General features: G+C 57.0%; 8 protein-coding genes across 8 annotated transcripts in view; 5 read left to right on the forward strand and 3 right to left on the reverse strand.

The window, feature by feature from the left end:
• The window catches only part of CCM_03258 (uncharacterized protein), a gene marked incomplete at both ends in the record, with an annotated part of 4,131 nt that extends 481 nt beyond the window's left edge, over positions 1-3,650 (reverse strand). Inside the window, 3 exons of the mRNA XM_006668409.1 lie at positions 31-1,893; positions 3,192-3,510; positions 3,589-3,650. Coding sequence (XP_006668472.1) covers positions 31-1,893; positions 3,192-3,510; positions 3,589-3,650 — 2,244 coding nt within the window. The remainder of the gene's footprint in view (positions 1-30; positions 1,894-3,191; positions 3,511-3,588) is intronic.
• A 953-nt stretch (positions 3,651-4,603) lies between these two features.
• CCM_03259 (MYB DNA-binding domain containing protein) lies at positions 4,604-6,151 on the forward strand (the record flags this gene model as incomplete). Its single annotated transcript, XM_006668410.1, has 1 exon — positions 4,604-6,151. The coding sequence occupies one exon, from the start codon at positions 4,604-4,606 to the stop codon at positions 6,149-6,151; it is 1,548 nt and encodes a 515-aa protein (XP_006668473.1).
• Positions 6,152-6,862: 711 nt separating this feature from the next.
• On the forward strand, positions 6,863-8,176 carry CCM_03260 (ribosomal protein S4; the record flags this gene model as incomplete). The annotated part of the gene is made up of 3 exons (XM_006668411.1): positions 6,863-6,876; positions 7,038-7,460; positions 7,837-8,176. 3 exons carry the CDS (start codon positions 6,863-6,865, stop codon positions 8,174-8,176), a joined length of 777 nt encoding a protein of 258 aa, XP_006668474.1.
• Positions 8,177-8,712: 536 nt separating this feature from the next.
• On the forward strand, positions 8,713-10,648 carry CCM_03261 (D-lactate dehydrogenase; the record flags this gene model as incomplete). The annotated part of the gene is made up of 4 exons (XM_006668412.1): positions 8,713-8,934; positions 9,029-9,647; positions 9,708-10,106; positions 10,182-10,648. 4 exons carry the CDS (start codon positions 8,713-8,715, stop codon positions 10,646-10,648), a joined length of 1,707 nt encoding a protein of 568 aa, XP_006668475.1.
• Positions 10,649-11,695: 1,047 nt separating this feature from the next.
• CCM_03262 (RNA-directed RNA polymerase (Sad-1)) lies at positions 11,696-15,099 on the forward strand (the record flags this gene model as incomplete). The annotated part of the gene is made up of 3 exons (XM_006668413.1): positions 11,696-11,710; positions 11,749-13,918; positions 13,976-15,099. The coding sequence occupies 3 exons, from the start codon at positions 11,696-11,698 to the stop codon at positions 15,097-15,099; spliced, it is 3,309 nt and encodes a 1,102-aa protein (XP_006668476.1).
• Positions 15,100-15,174: 75 nt separating this feature from the next.
• CCM_03263 (Prolyl 4-hydroxylase, alpha subunit) lies at positions 15,175-16,084 on the reverse strand (the record flags this gene model as incomplete). The annotated part of the gene is made up of 4 exons (XM_006668414.1): positions 15,175-15,243; positions 15,310-15,530; positions 15,594-15,670; positions 15,723-16,084. 4 exons carry the CDS (start codon positions 16,082-16,084, stop codon positions 15,175-15,177), a joined length of 729 nt encoding a protein of 242 aa, XP_006668477.1.
• A 236-nt stretch (positions 16,085-16,320) lies between these two features.
• On the reverse strand, positions 16,321-17,412 carry CCM_03264 (myo-inositol-1(or 4)-monophosphatase; the record flags this gene model as incomplete). Its single annotated transcript, XM_006668415.1, has 1 exon — positions 16,321-17,412. The coding sequence occupies one exon, from the start codon at positions 17,410-17,412 to the stop codon at positions 16,321-16,323; it is 1,092 nt and encodes a 363-aa protein (XP_006668478.1).
• Positions 17,413-18,433: 1,021 nt separating this feature from the next.
• Positions 18,434-19,255, forward strand: part of CCM_03265 (uncharacterized protein) — a gene marked incomplete at both ends in the record, with an annotated part of 1,148 nt that continues 326 nt past the window's right edge. Inside the window, one exon of the mRNA XM_006668416.1 lies at positions 18,434-19,219. Coding sequence (XP_006668479.1) covers positions 18,434-19,219 — 786 coding nt within the window. The remainder of the gene's footprint in view (positions 19,220-19,255) is intronic.

The following is a 19,255-nucleotide window of genomic DNA, read 5'->3' on the forward strand; positions in this document are numbered from 1 at the left end:
GGCGGCGGTGGGCGCGCGCGCGCTGGGCACCTGGCTGCGCTGCCCGAGGAGATGCTGGGCTTCGTTGCGCTGGCGGCGCTTCTCGAGACGGGCGAGCTCGGAATGGGTCCGCCTGTCCGACTCAAACTCGTCGTCGTCGTCGTCGTCGTCGTCGCTGAGGCTCACCTGGTCGCGGCTGCGCTTGTTGCGTTGTGGGAACGGTAACGAGCTGTGGTGGATGACGGGGCGCTGGCGTGACGAATGTGTGGACAGTGCTGCCGCACCGTGGTCTACGGGAAGGATACCGTGGCCGATGTGCTGGTTGGACGGTGGCGGCGCGGCTGCGGCGCCGCGTTGGGCCTGCATCAGGGTTTGGATATCCGAGGCATCTCGGAAGAGACTGGTACCGGCCTTTGCGCTCGCGAGGCGCACAATGGGCTGCGACTCGCCTTGATCATCTTCGTCGTCATCGTCGTCGTCATCGTCATCACCGTCGTCGTCGGCGTCCTCGGGTGCGTCGTGGAACTCCTCGGCGCCTGCGTCGTCGGTCGGCGTCTCCTGCTGGTTGCGCCGCAGGGCCTCGTCCAACTCCAAGGCAACGGCCTGTATGCGGACTAGCAGATCGTGCGCGGGAAACAGCTTGGTGCGAAACAGGGATATATTCGCAAAGGCGGCCTCGTGCTGGCCAAAGTGCTTGAGGAACTTGGCGACCCGCGTCCAGCAGCAGCGCTTCTGCGCCTCGTCGCTCGCCAGGCCGGCGACTGGGCGATACGGCCCTTTGCGGACGGCATCTCTCAGCGCCTTTCTGCGGGCATCCACCACTTCTTTTCTGTGGGCATCGTCGCGCGCCTCGCCGAGGGCATCCCTGAGCGTCTCGTCGGAGAGACCCTCCTGAGGAACGCAAAAGACGTCATACGCCATGGTGTAGGCGTCCTGGTTTGTCTTGGCGCTGGCGAGCGCGGCCAGCAGACGCGCAGCGCGAATGTCGAGCGCCAGAAGGACCTGGGTCTGTGTGGCATGGGGAAGCAGGTCGTCGTCACCGAGTAGCAGCTCGTTGAAGTGCGTGTCGAGGAGGGCGAGCTTATCGGCGTCGGCGAGGCGCGACGCTTTTCGTTGGTCCTGGGCGCCGCAGTAGACGATTTCTAGCAGCGTCGCGAGATTGGCGAGGATGAGCGCTTCTTTAAAACGGGCGACGTCTGTGGCAGACAGTTCGGCGTGACTGTTAAGCCACGACGTGGGCAAAAAGGGCGACCACGAGTCGTCGACGATGAAGTGCTTACGCACAGTGCGGAGCGCATCCAGAGCGAGCTCGAAGGTTCGGCGCGCAAACTTCTCGGTGTCCCCAAAGACACGGTATTGAGAAAAAAGATCAAGCGCCGCCTTGGGAATCTTGTCGAGGTGCTGTAGCATAAATTGCACGTCTTCCTCGTCGACTTGGATGAGAGCCTCTTGCTCGTCTCCGTTGCCGACCTGAACGAGAGCCCCTTGCTCGTCACCGTCATTCTTCTGCTCATCGACTTCCTCCTTGCCGTCTTCGTCTTCCTCTCCGTCATCGTCGTTTTCTTCGTCCTCATCATCGTCCTCCTCGTCTCGGGGACGGTCCGAAGGAATGTCCAGATCGCTTGCCGCCGCGCCGCGTGGAGGGTTCTTGCGGGGCTTGGGATCATGAACAATCGAGGAGCGAACTTGGACCGGCAGCTCTGGCGCAGGTGATTTTCTCATGGCGGCGCGCGTTTTGGTTGCCATGCCGCGTTCTGGCTCGGCTGGAACAGCATCCTCGTCGCTCTTGCGTGACCGGCCTCTGGTACGTCCTGTGGATCTGCGCACCGGCGCGGAGGACGTGGGCACGGTCTTGGCTGCGCGGAGTTTGGGGGGCATGGTGAGGTTGTGGGCGATGATGATGATGATGATGATCTAGGGGGGTACGCGAGCGTGAAAGCTTGTGCTGGGGAAGCGTGAATGGATTGTTGTGAGGTTGAGGGAAACCTTGCGGTCAGGGGTCAAAGGGCAGAATTTTGAGATGTGTGAATGGTTTTTTCCCAAGAAATTATATGTACAAAGGGGTGTAACAGGTAACCTTCTCTTGTTCAACGCCATCAAGTGCTCATTTACTGTTGTTGTGGTGCACTTGTGTTGTTTCAAGGTCGACGACGGAAGCTGGAAAATTGGTCAAATGGTCCGAGCTTATTTGTTATTGTGGGTCAATTCGCGATTCCGGGTTAGGGTTAGGGTAGGGGTAGAACTGGATAGGTAGGTATGAGGTAAGGTCAAGGGGGCAAGGACAGAGGGTCAAGGTCTACCTGATCCAGTAACCAGCAACTACGGCCAAAATACAAAATAACCTGCAATTCTAGTTTCATTGTTGCCAAGTGTTTTTTTCGCCCTGAGTTTATTCAACATCACCCCGCGTTCCTGCTCGACTCTCATTACTCTTATCAGCACAAAGATAAGATGGCAGGGCATCCATTCGGTACGTACCACCTTGCCTCGACACCGCTCTTGCATCTTGTCGCAAAAACACCACTCTTTCAGCTCACCATTTATTAATCATATTCGGAACTATGCACAAGGAGTCGTCGACATTTTTTGCACAGCCACGCTGCACTCAATCAGATGCCAGATAACGGCTGTCAGAAGCATTTCACTCTCGCCGCTGGTCATCTGCACCACTAGCTCACGAGCTAGAAGACGACGCACAATGGTGGTGCTATTATCAGGATGCTATCAGGCAATCGGCAGCGTGCAAATGTGGTTCTAATGGTCTGCTATATGAAACTTGCTACATACATACCCTCCCCCCCCCCTCTCGCAACCAGCCAGCCACCGAATCAACGCCGCCGAAGCGGAGCGACCATCAGACGATGCAGCCCGACCACACCTCGAGGTGAAGCTGACGCCAGCGCCAGCGCCTCGCTCGAGCTTGGCTGCTCGGACATACAGGTAAACGTCGTTCACAACCTGCCGATCCACCACATCGACGGAGCCCGGACTAGTTGCCCGATTCGACGTTTATGTGGCCTTCTTCTTTGACAACTTTTCTTGCTCCCTTCCAAAAAGACCCGTAAGATAGGCGGAGCGCATCACGAAAACAAACGTCTAATACGGTGGAGAGCCCCAGGGCCCCCCAGCTCAGTTAGCGGAACTGACTACTGGAAGAAACGCAGCGACCTGGTATCGACTCTGATGATAATGCGTATTGTAGATTGGCTTACCGTAAACCCAATATTGCCCCAGGTCATCGCGTTCCACGTTTGTGGCTGCATCACCCGCTGCTTGCCCAGCGCCAAGCATGTGAAAGCAAGATGGCCAATGTCACCGAGCCACAACGCAACAAGATAACTTCTCACCACCTTGATCTCGGAAGTTGTCGCAAGCACGGCCAGCCCGACAAAGCACATGAGGAGATACATGTTACCTAGCTGTTGCGCCATGACAATGCTGTGCTCTGATGCAGGAAGCACCTGCCTCTCGGGCAGCTGTTCAGCGATGAACCATGCTGGGTCCCAGATAGCGCCGACGAAGCCAGCGACTCTGTGCACGGTCAGTTGCCATGAATTTCTTGGGTGTCGTGGCCGTGTGTTGGCCTGCTTGCCCCCTGTGCGCACTCACAAAGAAATCGGCTCGATGATGGTAAACGTCACCCGAGGAATCGTGGGCATTTGTGAAGCCATTGCGCCTCTTATCACGGCCTCAGCCTCAACACTCTGCAAATGCTAGAATAATGACGCCACCGGCAAGCAGCTGCCAGATGGCTGCAGGTCGCAAACAGGGTATGTGCCTTATCGACCAACCGCCAGTCAGCGTCTGAAGCTTGTGATTCCGAGCCGCGATCCACAATTCGCTGGGTTCGGGGCGTTACGAGAGCAAAGGTGTGACAATTGAGATACCCGGAATGAACCGTACGACGTGGGCGCGACGTCGGCTTGTCAGGCGGCGGAGTGCGTGTGTCAGAAGCTTAGAGGAGCGCAGAGTGGCACGGTGCATGTGGCCCCCGCGCCGGACAGACGGGAATGGTATAACAGCCGCTTTTCAGCTTAATTGCAGGGCTGGTCTTGAAGGCAAAAGGGGGGTCCGTTGAGCCTCCTGTCTGTTGACGAGTGACGACGGAGAGACGGAGAGTAGGTTTGGTGCCGGCCCCAGCACCCACAGAAACCTAGGATGGTCTAGCGGGCGGGGATTTGCGACTTTCGTAGAGATGATAATAACAAGCGAGCGTAAAATCGTATAGCAAAGGGGACTAGTTACGGATACTCGGGTGGATTGCAACTGGCAAGACGGCTGTTTGGTCGCTGGCACGGTTACTGGGCCGTGGGCCGCAGAGCCAAACCGCCAAAGCCTCCACCACATCCGGCTGCCATGTGACAGTTTCACGTGTCACTGCGACAGAGACAAACCACTGCACCGCCAACGCAAAGCCTCGATTCGGCCTTGCGCTTGCTTGTGCATCGGTCGCAGATGGACCCATCCTTAATCCGAGGATGGGACGAGACCACTTTGTCTTGCAATCTTCGACTTCTTCTTAACTTCCTCCTTGCCCGCCTCCATTGCCACCCTGTCTCCCTCTCGGCTCTTGATCCCAAGCACACCAATGCCCCCCGGGACATCGCCCTGACACTTGCCCACGATGGCTACCATCGAACCGCGCCTGATTCACCTCTTGAACGAGTCGACATCGACTCCTCACCACTCCCATCCGGACCTCCCTCCTCTGCACGCCCTGCCGCTGCACGCCCACGGTGACAGGCCTCTACCGAGGCTGGACCGCGATGTAAACCGCCATGCCGCGTCACATCCGTATCCCATTCGCCTGCTTCTCGACGACTCCGACTCGGGCGAGTCGCGGCAAGGTCATGGAGCCTACCGCGATGACAGTCCCGAGGGCCCCGACGATGTCTACCACAAGAAGCGCAGCCGTGCTACCATGCACGTCAAGGATGACTTCGTGCAGCTGCCGCAGCCACTCAAGAAGCAAAAGGCTACACAGCAGGCTCTAGTCATGCCACCCATTATCAACGGCCTCCACGAGCCGCCGCCCCATGCAGCGCTCTTCCCACCCATCTCCTCGACAAATTACGACAACGACGCCAGCCAGATGAAGTTGATGCACGACTTCAACAACCACAGCAGCCCTGACGAACGCTCCCACCGACGAGGCTCCTCCGAGACAGACAAGAGCTCCTCCAAGGGCCGCAAGCGCGCCGCAAAACCCCGACGCAAGTGGACAGACGAGGAGACCAATCACCTTCTCCTCGGCGTGAATCGTCACGGCGTCGGCAAGTGGACCAATATTTTGGAAGACCCCGACTTTGCATTCAACGAACGCACTGCCGGCGACCTGAAGGATCGCTTCCGCACTTGCTGCCCCGAAGAGCTCCGAGGCGCCACCAAGGGCTCTCGATTTGAACGCCGTGTGGAAGGCAACAGCAAAAGCAGTTCTCGCAAGGGTCTCCACTCAGAAAATATCTTGATCAGCGAGGAAAAGTCTCGCACCAAGAGCTCAAAGAGTCCTATTGATCCCGAGTCGCCCAAGCACAAGAAGAGCCGCGCTCATCGCAAGAACATGGAAGACTTGGCTGAACTCGGCATTCACGGCCCGTTTAAAAAGTCTCATCGGCGTGAACGCCGACCTTTTACAGAGCAAGATGACCATGAGATTCTCGAGGGTCTTGATCACTATGGCCCAGCCTGGACCAAAATTCAACGCGACCCTCGCTACCATCTCTCCACCCGGCAGCCTACCGATTTGCGTGACAGAGTCCGCAATAAATACCCTGCCATCTACCAGCGTATCGAAAAGGGCACCTTTCAATCCAAGGATTCATCCCGGGGCAACGACATTATGGAGCCTTCGGTCAACATGTCCATTGACAACTCGCTGAAGCGCTCCAAGGTTGCTGCCATGCCCAGCCGCCGCGGCTCCCGCGACGAGGCGGCGAGATGGCCTGCTCACCTCACTGAACCTGAATATGCCCAGCCTTCTAACTTTGAGTTTGGAGAGGTTGGGGCAAGTCACTTCATGGGCGGCGAGATGGATATTTCCAGACTACTTTTGGACGATCCCCGAATGGCTCACAGTCAGGGTCGGCAAGGCGAGCTCTCCGGACCTTCGTCCCCTACCGCCGCCGGCGTGGACCCTCGCCGTGACCGTTACGAATATGCACTTCGGTGCTGAAACATCATTGGACATGGAACAGAATTGAACACGCCACTTATTTCAACATGGTATATACTACGGATAATGTTTTTTTTTGAGGAGTTTGGACTGTGATAGGACATCGAATGGGATCATGGCGCATGGTAATTTGATTTGACTGATACCAACAATATAGAGGGCTACGGGACACAGGCAGTCTCAAAGGGAACAAACGGACCCAGCTAGTCGGCCGCTCTTGAAGCAGGCAGGGGAAGAATGAATGCCACCAGCAGTTGGCAGCTGATAGCATCTACAAACACCTACCACATACAAAAGCAGTTTATTAGCGAGCGATTCATAGTCTAGTTCGAATAATATAGCCTGCCCTGCAGGCATTATATCTACAATCATGAGAACTTTACATGTGAAGGTGGCAAGGGGGCGATTGGACCCGTTTACCCAAAAGACAATGAACCTCGGCACGGGGCGCTGGGGCAAGAAGTAAATTGAGGCTCCACCGTCCAAATTGACGTTATCGCCATGCCCACACGTGATCAAGCGCGTGACTTGACGGACACCCCACAGTTCCCAGCTGCTAGGGCACAAAGCCCCCAGCAGACGACGCTAGGCCAAGCGAGGATCGAAAAAATTGTGCGTGCCCCAGCGGAGCACATCTTGGTCGTGTTGACGGAGCCTGCCTCAATTTCTAATTTTCTGCATCCCGACTAACTACACAGCCAAACCGACAAAATGGCCCGCGGAATGTAAGTCGACACTCCAAATCGAAATGCGGCATTGAGAATCCGGCATTGCTGTTCGGGCAATGCTCCGAATGATTCGATGCTGCAGCTCGCCTCCGACAACACTTGCTCCTCAGCAGCCGTCTCTCACATCACGACCAACCCATAACTGACGAACCTCGCAGCAAGAAGCACCAAAAGCGTCTCTCAGCCCCCAGCCACTGGCTGCTGGACAAGCTGTCGGGCGTCTACGCGCCCAAGCCCTCGGCCGGTCCTCACAAGCTGCGCGACTGCATGCCGCTCATCGTCTTCATCCGCAACCGTCTCAAGTACGCGCTCAACTACCGCGAGACGCGCTCGATCCTGATGCAGCGCCTCATCAAGGTCGACGGCAAGGTCCGCACCGACATGACCTACCCGGCCGGCTTCATGGACGTCATCTCGATTGAGAAGACGGGCGAGAACTTCCGCCTCATCTACGACACCAAGGGCCGCTTCACCGTCCACCGCATTCAGGCCGAGGAGGCCGAGTACAAGCTCGGCAAGGTCAAGCGCGTCCAGCTCGGACGCGGCGGAATCCCATTCTTGGTCACGCACGATGCCAGAACGTGAGTTTCTGTTAGACATCATTCAGCCGTTGGATCAAGCTTTGGTTGATTTCGGGGAATTTGGGGCGTTTGACACGCAATGTTACTCTCCATGACTATCCTTTCATGATTTGACTCATGATTTGGCTTTCACGATTGGTCTTCCATGATTGATAGCTCCATCACGGGTAATTCCATGATTGGCAAAAGAGAATGAGAGGAGGTTACTGAACCGCTGTCTCGTCTGCCTGCTGTGGCAGGGTCAGACAGGCGGCGGGGAATCAGTGACGCCTCGCCGTAGAATTGCTCCCACGCTCCCCGAAACTCCCATCGTCTTTTTCTGACGAATGTAATGGTAAATCCCTTCGTCGCATTTTTGCTAACATGGTAAATCCAGCATCCGCTACCCCGACCCCTCCATCAAGGTCAACGATACCGTCAAGATTGACCTCGCCACCGGCAAGATCACCGACTTTGTCAAGTTCGACACTGGTGCCATTGCCATGGTCACCGGCGGTCGCAACATGGGCCGTATCGGTGTCATCACCCACCGCGAGCGCCACGACGGCGGCTTCGCCATTGTCCACATCAAGGACGCCATCGACAACACGTTCGCCACCCGTGAGAGCAACGTCTTCGTCATTGGCCAGGATAAGCCCTGGATCTCGGTGCCCAAGGGCAAGGGTGTCAAGCTTACCATTGCTGAGGAGCGTGACCGCCGCCGCGCTCTGGCCTAAGTCTATCATGATGATGATGGTTTGGGTGTAGAAGAGTAAAAAAAGATGGCATGTGCACAGGAGTCACGGATTTGAGGTTTCTGTTAGTCGGGGGACGATATACCACGTCCTTATAGCCATAGGCAAATATGAGAAAGCAAGAATCTTCCAATGAAACCGTTGTTGTGACTGCTAATATTATTGGTCGTAGTGGTGGAGACTGTCATCCTATCTCGCAGCGTGTTGTCCCATCTCATGGCTTGTTGAGATGGTTTATGATACCTCTCAGCCGGTCAGTACTTGCCAAGGGCAATCATCTCCCTGAGCGACCTCGCTCGACTGCAAACCTCTGTGGCTGTTGTTTTGGGAGGCTATTATTCCATCTGCCGGTATATTATCCGATTTCCCCGCGAATCGTAGGAGCAACGTGGGGGTTAGCGTCGGTGGCTGCGGCCGAGCTGAGCGACGTCGGAATAGGATTTCCGCCAGGCTGGCATGTGTATAAAACAAGGCAACACTTGTAATGTATTCGATACATACTACGCTCCAGAAAAAAGATGCTACGTTCATTGTGTAAATCTCGCTTTCGCGGTCGGCGCTTCGCCGTGCCCAGCCGCCAATGCCAGTCCACCACGACTCACAGTGCCAAGTCGGCTTCTTCGTGGTCCAGCGGCGCTTTAATCGGCATCGCCACAGCTACAGGTGCTATCGGGTGGAGTGTCGCACAGTGGCAGACGGAGAAAATCAGCAGCCAAGTTCATTCTGGCATTCCTAGCGCTGTTGGCGGACAGCGGTTTGCGACACTGTCGGAGATGAACAAGGCGGGTTCTACACCCCTTCACCGAAGCGACATTTGCTAACGGGAATGAATAGGCCATCAGAGAGATTGTGTCGGAACTTGGAAATGAGGAGATTATCTCCACAGATGATGAAGACCTCAAAAGGCACGGATACTCCGAATGGTCTACCGTCAACCCCGACACGCTGCCCGTAGCCGTTGCCTACCCGCGGAGCACGGAAGACGTGGCCGCTATTGCGCGCATCTGTCACACCTACCGCGTGCCTCTGATCGCCTTTTCCGGGGGCACGAGCCTCGAGGGCAATTTTTCCGCGCCGTATGGCGGCATCAGCGTCGACTTTGCGCACATGGACCGCATCCTGCAGCTCAACAAGGACGACATGGACGTGGTGGTGCAACCGAGCATCGGCTGGCAGGACCTAAACCAGGCGCTGGCTGACCGGGGCGCGGGACTGTTTTTTCCCGTGGACCCCGGCCCGACGGCCAAGATTGGCGGCATGATTGGGACCAACTGCTCGGGGACGAATGCCGTCCGGTACGGCACGATGAAGGACTGGGTGATCAACTTGACGGTGGTGCTGGCCGACGGGCGGGTCATCAAGACGCGGAGAAGACCACGCAAGTCTTCGGCGGGGTATAATTTGAATGGCCTCTTTGTCGGCTCAGAGGGAACCCTGGGCATTGTGACAGAAGGTACGTCGAGGTCAAGTTGTAACAGTTGCGCCGCGAGGCAGAGCGCTGACAGATTGCCAGCCACGCTGAAACTGGCCGTCATCCCCGACGCGTACTCTGTGGGCGTCGTATCCTTTCCGACTATTCGCGCGGCCGCGGCTGCAGCCGCCGGTGTCATGCGGGCTGGCGTCCCCGTCGCTTGCATGGAGATCATGGACGACGTGCAGATGCGCGTCGTCAACCTGAGCGGCCACACGGCCCCGCGGACATGGAAAGAGCTGCCCACGCTCTTCTTCAAGTTTTCTGGGTCCAAGGCGAGCGTTGCGGAAAACATTTCCACGGTGCAGGCCATCACATCGGAAAACGGTGGCGAAGAGTTTGAGTTTGCCAAGGACGAGCGGGAACAGAAGCTGCTGTGGTCTGCCAGAAAAGAGTCACTCTGGTCCATGCTGGCCCTCCGAAAGGCTGACGAAGATGTTTGTAAGCAATGACGACCACCTCTTTCGCTTTTCCTTATTTCTTTTACGATGTTTTGCTTCTAACAGATTGGGCTAGGGAGCACCGACGTCGCCGTGCCGCTGAGCCGCCTCGCCGACCTCATCGAGGTAAGCAAGAAGGAAATGGACGACCTGGGCATGTTTGCGAGCATCCTGGGGCACATCGGAGACGGAAACTTTCACGAGAGCATTCTGTACAACCGCAATGACCCCGAGGAGCGCGCGCGGGTGGCGCGCTGCGTGCACAACATGGTGCACCGTGCGCTCAACATGGAGGGCACATGCACCGGCGAGCACTCGATTGGCTGGGGCAAGAAGGCGAGCCTGGTTGCGGAGCTCGGACAGGAGACGGTGGACGTAATGGCGACGATCAAGCACGCGCTGGATCCGCGGTGGGTGCTGAACCCGGGCAAGATCATGGACGTGCCGTGGCTGCCGAGAGAGACGTACCTGGATAGCGCGGATGTGGTGGTGACGCCGATTCGGAGGCTGGTCAAGAAGGATACAGCAAGCAGAGTAGTATAAGTAAGTAGAGAGGCTCTTTGGGGCACTAACTCAAGAGATGAAGCTCCTTCGTACATGTTCACAATGTGTGATAGACTGGACATGTGTCAATATAAAAAACACCTTGAAAATATAGCTTGGAAATGGAAAATACACCCTATTGTAAAATAGCTTGGGTATTTGTGCTGTAATTTTGAAATACTTTACGTGGCATACTCACGTAACCTATGTTTATTTTCCTTTTTCTCTTTGCACTTTGCCCTTCCGCACTTCTGCAAACGCGCAGCAACCCACCTTGCACCTTCACCACCACACCACTCTTCTCTTATTCACAGCCCTGGTTTTTATCTGATCTACTCCATACCACTATTTTGAACCAAATGACGACTTATTACGATTATCCCGAGCAACTGGCGGAAAAATGGTCCAATGCGGAACTCTCCGAAGACCGATCACGAAGCGCCTCGCGCAACCCGCGCGATGACGATGATGTGCCGCCACAGCCCAGCCTCGAGAGAAGCTTCATATCGTTGAAGCTGTCAAACATGCCCAAAAACATCACAATCCAGAAGATCTACAAGGCGTTCTCTCCCAAGGGATGCATCCAATCTCTCGAAATCTTCGATGCCCGCCCGCTCGAGACAATGGCCGTTGGGAGGATTGACTTTGCGCCGCCGCCCAAGATCGAATTCTGGAAAAACGGAAGATTCGAGCTCCAACTTGATGAAAACGAAAAGCCAGTCACTATACATGTGGCGCTGAATGAAGTACGGCACGGACCGCCGAAGAGCGCCGCCGACCAGCGCTACCCGGACATCATTTCCATGCAGCTCAAATCGCTCGATTTCGGCACTCTCGGCAAGGATACAATGGTGATTGGCGCAACAATCGAAACAGCGGAACCTGGCGACCTTTCGCTAGAATTCAACAACCGCAAAGGAGAAGTCGTCATGTACTTCCAATTTGAGGAGAGGCAAAGACACACTTCACGGAAGAGGCAATACAAGCTCATCACGAACGTTTCTGCCATCAGCAAGGTCTAGGATACCTGTTCTGAAGGAAACAAACATGGCTTTATCATCAGTGTGGCTTTCGACAGGCCAATCTATTATTTCTGGCAGGCTCCTGACATCTTGGATCTGATGCCGCCTGATTCGAAGAGATGGCACTGCAACGACAGTTGGGTGCGCGCAACTGATATTTACGAGGTCCTCTCCGAACCCCTACTGCTTCCCATATCGACCTACAGTCGGGGTAAGCTTGGAAAATGTATCGACATTAGCCGCCTCAAAACCTTTCGGTGCACAATCGACGAAGCCAAAGCGCAATCTCTCACAGCTGTCGAGCATTTCATGATGGCGCTGGATCAATACAATATTGACCCGACTCGGACAACTCTCAAGCTGGAGAGGGACCAGAAATGCATGTGGGATATACTGGATCACCAGACAACCGGCAGCTCCAATGCTCTGGAGTATCTGGGGCTCACTGCCAATTGCATTTACCTGGATTTCGCTGTCCGCTACAGACTGGAGGTGTGCGTTAGCAGAGGATATCTCAGAGAATATGCCCTTGATGCTGTATTCTTGGAGAAGCTGGCATCGCTGGATGTCGCAAAAGCAAGCCGGATGTTGGATTACATCGCGGATCAAGAGCTGCAAGTCGAAGACCCCATGCAAATCTTTGAAGACGCTAAGTTTCTTTGCGCGCCTGCAAAGAAGCGCATTCCACATTATTGTTCACTTGTTCTCAAGGTCAACATCACGCCGACATGCTTGAAGCTGAACTTGCCGAATGTCGAGAGTTCAAACCGGGTCATGCGAAAGTACAACAACTTGCACGACAGATTTCTTCGCGTGCAATTCCTTTCGGAAACAGAGTCTGACCGCATTGCAAAAGACCGCTACAACAACGACGACGTATGGAAACGACTTTTGCGCGCGTTACACAAAGGCATCCGGATTGGTGATCGCACATACGAGTTTCTGGCATTTGGAAACTCCCAACTACGGGAAGGCAGCGTGACCTTTTTTTGCCCAACAGCGTATCTTTCGTGCGATGACATTCGCAAGTGGCTGGGCAACTTTGATCATATCCGCAACATTGCTAAATTTGGAGCTCGTATCGGCCAGTGCTTCTCGACCACGCGAGAGGTTCGCGGTATTCGTGTGCCCACCGTCCGCCTCATTGACGACATTGAGACCGAGGGCGAGTGCTTTAGCGACGGGGTGGGCATCATATCGGGCCTCCTCGGGAAGCTGGTTGTGGACGAGATGAAACTGGACGTCGTCGGAGAGCCCTCTGCCTTTCAATTTCGCATGGGCGGCGCCAAGGGCGTCCTTGCCGTGTGGCCGCGCGAATACGCCAAGCACATGGAGGTTTGCGTGCGGAAATCCCAAATTAAATTCACCACCGAGGCAAACACGCTTGAAATCGTCAAGTGCGCCAAGACGACGACGGCAACGCTCAATCGCCAGACTATTATCATTTTGGAGCACCTCGGTGTCTCCTGTGGAGCGTTTCTGGAGCTGCTGAACGCACACATCAAGCAATACGAAGAAGCCATGACGGATCGGACTGCCGCCATTGATCTCTTGACCAAATTCGTCGACGAAAACCAGACCACTGTCATTATCGCTGAGCTTCTCAAGGCGGACTTCCAAGACCCTTTTGTCAAGAATCTGCTGAAACTCTGGCGGTCCTGGTCTCTAAAGCTCATGAAGGAGAAGTGCCGAATCCACGTTGAGAAGAGCGCGTTTGTCATGGGGTGCGTTGACGAGACGGGCACATTGCAAGGCCACTCAAAAAAGACAGAGGGATCCAATACAAAGAGAATGGACGACCTGCCTCAGATCTTTCTCCAAATTAGCAATCGAAAGTATCGAAACAAGACGACAATCATCAAAGGTCTCTGTCTTATCGGTCGCAACCCGTCACTACATGCTGGCGACATTCGGGTGGTTCAGGCGGTTGACATGCAATGTTTGCGACATCTGAAAGATGTCGTCGTGTTCCCTTCCAAGGGAGATCGGTCCCTTCCGAGCATGCTTTCTGGAGGCGACTTGGATGGCGACGACTACTTTGTCATCTGGGAGCCGACCCTGATGCCCAAAGTCTGGAACACACCGCCGATGCATTCTGAGCCGGTGAACCCGCAGAACTTGGACAGAGATGTCGAGGTGAACGACTTGCGCAACTTTGTTGTCAAGTATATGAAGAATGACTTTTTGGGGCTCATTGCCTACTCGCACCTCGCGCATGCAGATAAAAAGGGAGTCAATTCTCCCATGTGCAAGTGCTAACTGTCCGGTTCTTTGCTTGGATGCGTGCTAACAATAATTTTTGCAGGTTTGCAACTCGCTGAGCTTCACTCACAGGCTGTCGACTATCCAAAAACCGGGATTCCCGCAGAATGGACCCGAGCAAAGTACCAACCCAAAGAGTGGCCGCATTTTATGCAGCCAAAAAGCAGAACGTACCACTCTCGTCGCGCACTCGGCAAACTTTACGACCGCGTAGCCCACGAAAACTTTGACTACGTCCCCAGCTGCGAGGACGAGTTTGACTCGAGAGTCAGCCAAGGCATCCACTTGACCGACGACATCCTGGCAATCGCTAGAGACATCAAGACCGAGTATGACCAGGCTGCGCGGCGTCTGCTGAAGCAGTTCCGCCTCGCGACCGAGTTTGAGCTCTACTCTGGCTGGGCCATGTCCAAGCCGGCGGTCGGCTCGGACTACAAGCGGCAAGAGGATCTCGGGCAGCAGTTTGGCGCGCTCAAGCAGCGGTTCCGCGACATGTGCATCCAGGCGGCAGGCGAAGCGGGCGGCGGCCAGCTGGAAGTTCTGGTCGCGGCCATGTACAAGGTTACGCAGGACGAGGTCAAGTGCTTCCTGGCCGCGGCCGAGGGGGGGGATTTGACTTGTTCGTCCAAGCCCATGCCGCTCATTGGCTTCCCGTGGATCTTCCATTGGGTGCTCGTCAAGATTGCCATGGGCCGCGACTACAAGCCGCTCGAGACGAGCTTGGCGGCCGCCGTGCGTCCTACACCGATGGCGCCCGCTCGCAAGACGGATGACGATGCACCGCGGGTTGTGGATGCGCCCACAGAGCCACGAATGTCCATCGAAGAGCCAAAATCAGCCGGCAAGGTCAAGGAACAAGCTAATCTGCTCGATTTCGGTGCCGCGGACGTCGACGCGAAGCCAGCGACAACTCCCTATGAGACACCTGACGAGACTGCCGAGAGCGTAGCCCTGTCACGGGGCGCAAAGGGCCATGAAATGGTGGCAAGAGAGTCTGATTCAGGCGCACAATCGCTTGGTTCCCTCGAGCCATGCAGGGAACGGTCGCCAGGTGTGCCGCACACGGTGCCCAGCCCACCTATTTCGGGCCATCTGGAGTACCGGGAGTCGGGGATGGACCGACTGCTGCGGTTGTATGAGGACTCTGAGGACTCTGAGGAGGACTAGGATGACGTGGATGACTGAATGGGCCTTGAATATTGTTTTTTTTTTCGCCTCCTCTCTTGCTTCTGGTACTTTTAGCTAGCGCTTAATACACAAGTCAGTTCTCAGCACCCATTTCTCGCCTGCGCGGACCTCTCTGCCCTCGTGCTGCTACCGTGTTAGGTCTCGAAGAATCGAACGAGTGCAAGGACAGAAGAGAAAAGACAGGCATACCAGGAGACAGTCGTCGCCGTGCTTGTGCAGCAGCAGCGTGCCCGTCTGGGGCGCCACAGAAATGGCCTCGGCATCGACCGGCCGGTCGTGCGGGTAGAAGACGGTCTCGCCGCCGACGCAGCCCTCGGCGGCCGACGTGAGGTACAGAAGCAGCGTCCACGTCGTGCGCGCCAGCACGGGCGTTGCGTCGACCTCGAGCGTGACGTTGTTCGACTCGTCGTCTATCTCTCGTCAACATCTCTTCCTTGCGCCGCGCCGTGCATGAACCTGTGTGTCAAACTCACAATGGCAGTCAAAGAACTGTCCTTTTGTGTACCGATAGACGCGAATATTCGGACTCAGCCCAACCGGCTCACCACCCCTGCATGCCTCCTCATCAGCACACACATCATCGCGCACGCAAAAAAACTCACCACAAATGCACAACATCGTCCCGTAGCAGCGCCTCCCGCAAGCCGGTGCGCGCCCACAGGGCGTCTGCAAACGCCGCGTCGCGCACCTGCAGGCGGTCGTTGACGCGCACGGCGTCGCCGCGGCGGGGCGTGCCGGGCGTCGTCTGCAGCGCGAGCGTGGACAGGAAGGAGACGTAGGCGCGGCACAGGCTGCGCGGGAAGAAGCCGTCGAGGGTGACGACTTTGGCGCTGCGCGGGTGCGGCGTCGGCAAGAGGTCGACGACGGGCAGCGGCGGCTTGAACGGCGGCCAGGCGGGCGGTGGCGGCGGAGGGGCGGCGGGATGCTGGGCTTTGGATGGTTTGGCGGCTTTGGATTTGCCCATGTTAAATTTACGATGTGAGAAGGGAATTGTATCTGGGAGCAGCAGAGAATGAGATGGCGTTGCTTTGTTCAAGTGGCTGCTGTCAAATGTACCTAATTTCCAACCGCAGCCCACTAAAAACAGCACCTTGACTTCCGCTGCGCCAACGAAGTCGGGGCAAGTCAACATCTACATTGTCATCTATTACCTGTCGAGGCTTCAATGCACGACAGCGCTACTCGTTGCCGTCGTTGGAATTAGCTCTGGACAATGCCGTTATACTCTGGATACGCTGCAAACACGCCCTTGACCGCCTCAATGACTTGCGCATGGATGCCAGCGGGACACGCCACCAGGCCAAAGTTTTCCGTCAGGTCACGCCCGGCCGTAAACACCAGGTCCTTGCCGTTGAGGTCCGTGACCTTGCCGCCGGCCTCGGCAAACACCATGACACCGCCGGCGTGGTCCCAGATGTGCGGCGGCGCCTCGCCCGGCCGCGGCGCGCGCAGGACCACATCAGCGAGGTCCAGGGCCAGGGCCAGGTAGCGCAGCTGGGTGCTGAAGACGTGCATCGGCGCCCACGTCGTCGCGCCCAGCGCGGCTGCAATCTCAGCGCGGCCGGCAAACTGCGGCGACGTGGTTTCGGCGTTTTCGCAGAAGCGGAGGCGGCGCAGGTCGTCCACGGGCCGTCTCTGCTCGATCCGGCGACGCTCGGCGAGCGCGCCCGTCGAGAGCGGCCGGACAAATGCGCCGCGTCCTCTGATGGCGGAGACGAGGCAGCCGGCGGTGCCGTCCGTCTGGGCGTCCTGCTCCGAGATGGCGCCGGCGGCGACGTCGACGTGCGGGCAGCCAAACGCGGCGACCGTCTCGGCGCCGTCGATGAGCAGCGTGGCGCAGACGACGTACTGGCCGCCGCGGAGGAACCCCTTGGTGCCGTCGACGGGGTCCAGCATCCACACGCGGCCCGTCGGCCCGGCGTACGAGCGCCCGCCGAGCTCGATGCAGCGCAGCATATCCGCGGCCGACGCGGGCGCGTGCAGCAGCGCCTCGCTCGCGGCGTCGTCGAGGCGCGACGACGCCACGAGCTGCCAGACGCGCTCGACCAGCGCCGGGCTCGTCGCGAGCAGCCGCGTGTCCTCCTCGCCGACAATGGTGTCGTCGGGGAAGCGGTGGTGGATGGCGGCGACGAGCAGGGCCTGCGCGGCAAAGTCGGCCAGGGACACGGGCGTCTTGTTGTCTTTGGCGAGCTCGCCTTTTTCGACAAGCTGCAGGACTTTGCGGGTGACGATGACGGCTTTTTGCACGGCCAGCTCGGCCAGCTTGAGCTCGTGCTCGTAGGAATTCGCCATGGTCAAAGGCGGACGAGGCGAGCGTATCTGAAATGTCCTCACACGTATCTCGGAAATAGGACGAGAATGAAGAGAGGATAATAGCAAATGGCTATGTCCTGTTTGTCGTCTCTTGTTCACCATGACACCCCACCCAACAAAGACGCAGGAAGCCCCGCTTGAATGGAAAGCTGGAAACTATGACGATTTCATGATTTTTTATAAATTACTATTTAACGCCGGAGGAATGGCTGAATATCTAGCGCAGCAGCATTTCTTGACAGTTAGCGCTTGCAAGGACCAAAGTCGTTTCTTTGCTTGGCGTCAGAAGGAACGCAAACAGCGCCCAGCTAAGAGTACAGCCAATAAGACGCATAGCAACAACGGATGATTCCAACTCATGGTCGTGTCTCTTTTGAAACGGCAAATACCAAATCTGCAACAATGTCATAGCGCGGATCAACAACCATCAGCTGACACGGCTGAAGATAGCGTGGCTGAGACACCTGAATCTGGCTAATTTGTGTGGTACTATGTATCGATGTACCTATGATAAAAGTCGATGTTGGTCTCAGAGAAGCCCCAACAAGTATGAGCTCTAGCGTAACAACTCTTGCATGAACGAAAAGGATCTTGGGTAAGACGCAAGGCCTGTTCAGGTCGCAGCTATCAAGGTTGTCCACCGAAAGCATGACACAACGTGCGGCCGTCGAAGATGCAGATGGCGACGTGTACCCCGTGCACATCTTTGACAACCTGAAGCTCCGGCGCATCTTTGTGGCGCGGGTGCTGCACTTCAACGATGTGCTGGATGCCGGGAAGCTGCAGAGCTCTCTTACGCGTCTCCTCGAAATTGGCGACTGGCGAAAGCTCGGGGGCCATCTGCGATGGAAGGCAAGTTTGCGTCGAGGCAGTAGATGTGGGCGCGCAACCGAGGGAGCTGACTCTGCGAGTATAGGACAAGCACAAGGCAAACTTAGAGATTCATGTTCCCAAGCGGTTCACGGCGGCCGAGCCCGCATTCACATTCGCGCACAACGACATGACCCGGACGAGCATACACGACCACCCGACACTCAGTCGCCTCCACCCATCGAGCACCGCCCACGCCGCGATCCTGCCCGTTCCGAAAGGAAAGCCCCCCTTTGCCGCACCGGCCGGCTACCCCACGACGGTCGACGAAATGATTCGGCAGAGGCTCCCGCAGCTGCTCGTGTACACGACGTCGTTTCGCGACGCGACGCTCGTGTCCGTGGTGTGGCCGCACACCGTATCCGACGCCTGCGGCGTCCTGCACCTTCTCAGAAACTGGTCCCTCGTCGTGGGCGGCCGCCAGGACCACGTCTCGTCGATGCTCGGCGCCCGCAGCGACATCATTGTCGAGTCGGACAACGCCGAGCCCGTCGAAGAGCGGGAGCCGCTCGGCCTCGAAACGTGGCGTCTCTCCGGGTGGCCAATGGTCAAATGGATCGCGCGGTTCGCCTGGCGGTGGGCACGGAGCCCGCCCGTCGAGCCACGAACAGTCTTTGTGCCCCGAGACGCCATGGCCGCCCTCCTGGCGCGCATCCAAGCCGAGGTGGCCGCGATGCCGACGCAGGCCGGCGCCGCCACCTTTGCCAGCGAGGGCGACATGCTGACCGCCTGGATCGTGCACACGATCGGCGCCTCGGAGGGCTGCAAGCGGCCCATGGCCGTCTCAGCCTTTTACAACATGCGCCCCCGCCTGCCGCGCGCGGCCGACGGCGGGGTCTACGTGCAAAACATGCTCGCGCTGACATTTGCGCTCGTCACGGCCGCCGAGCTCCGCGGGCCCGTCGGCCCCGTCGCCGTGACGCACCGGCGGCACGTCGCGCGGCAGACGACG

The sequence above is a fragment of the Cordyceps militaris genome, assembly GCF_000225605.1.
Source record: "Cordyceps militaris CM01 unplaced genomic scaffold CCM_S00002, whole genome shotgun sequence".
NCBI lineage: Eukaryota > Fungi > Ascomycota > Sordariomycetes > Hypocreales > Cordycipitaceae > Cordyceps > Cordyceps militaris.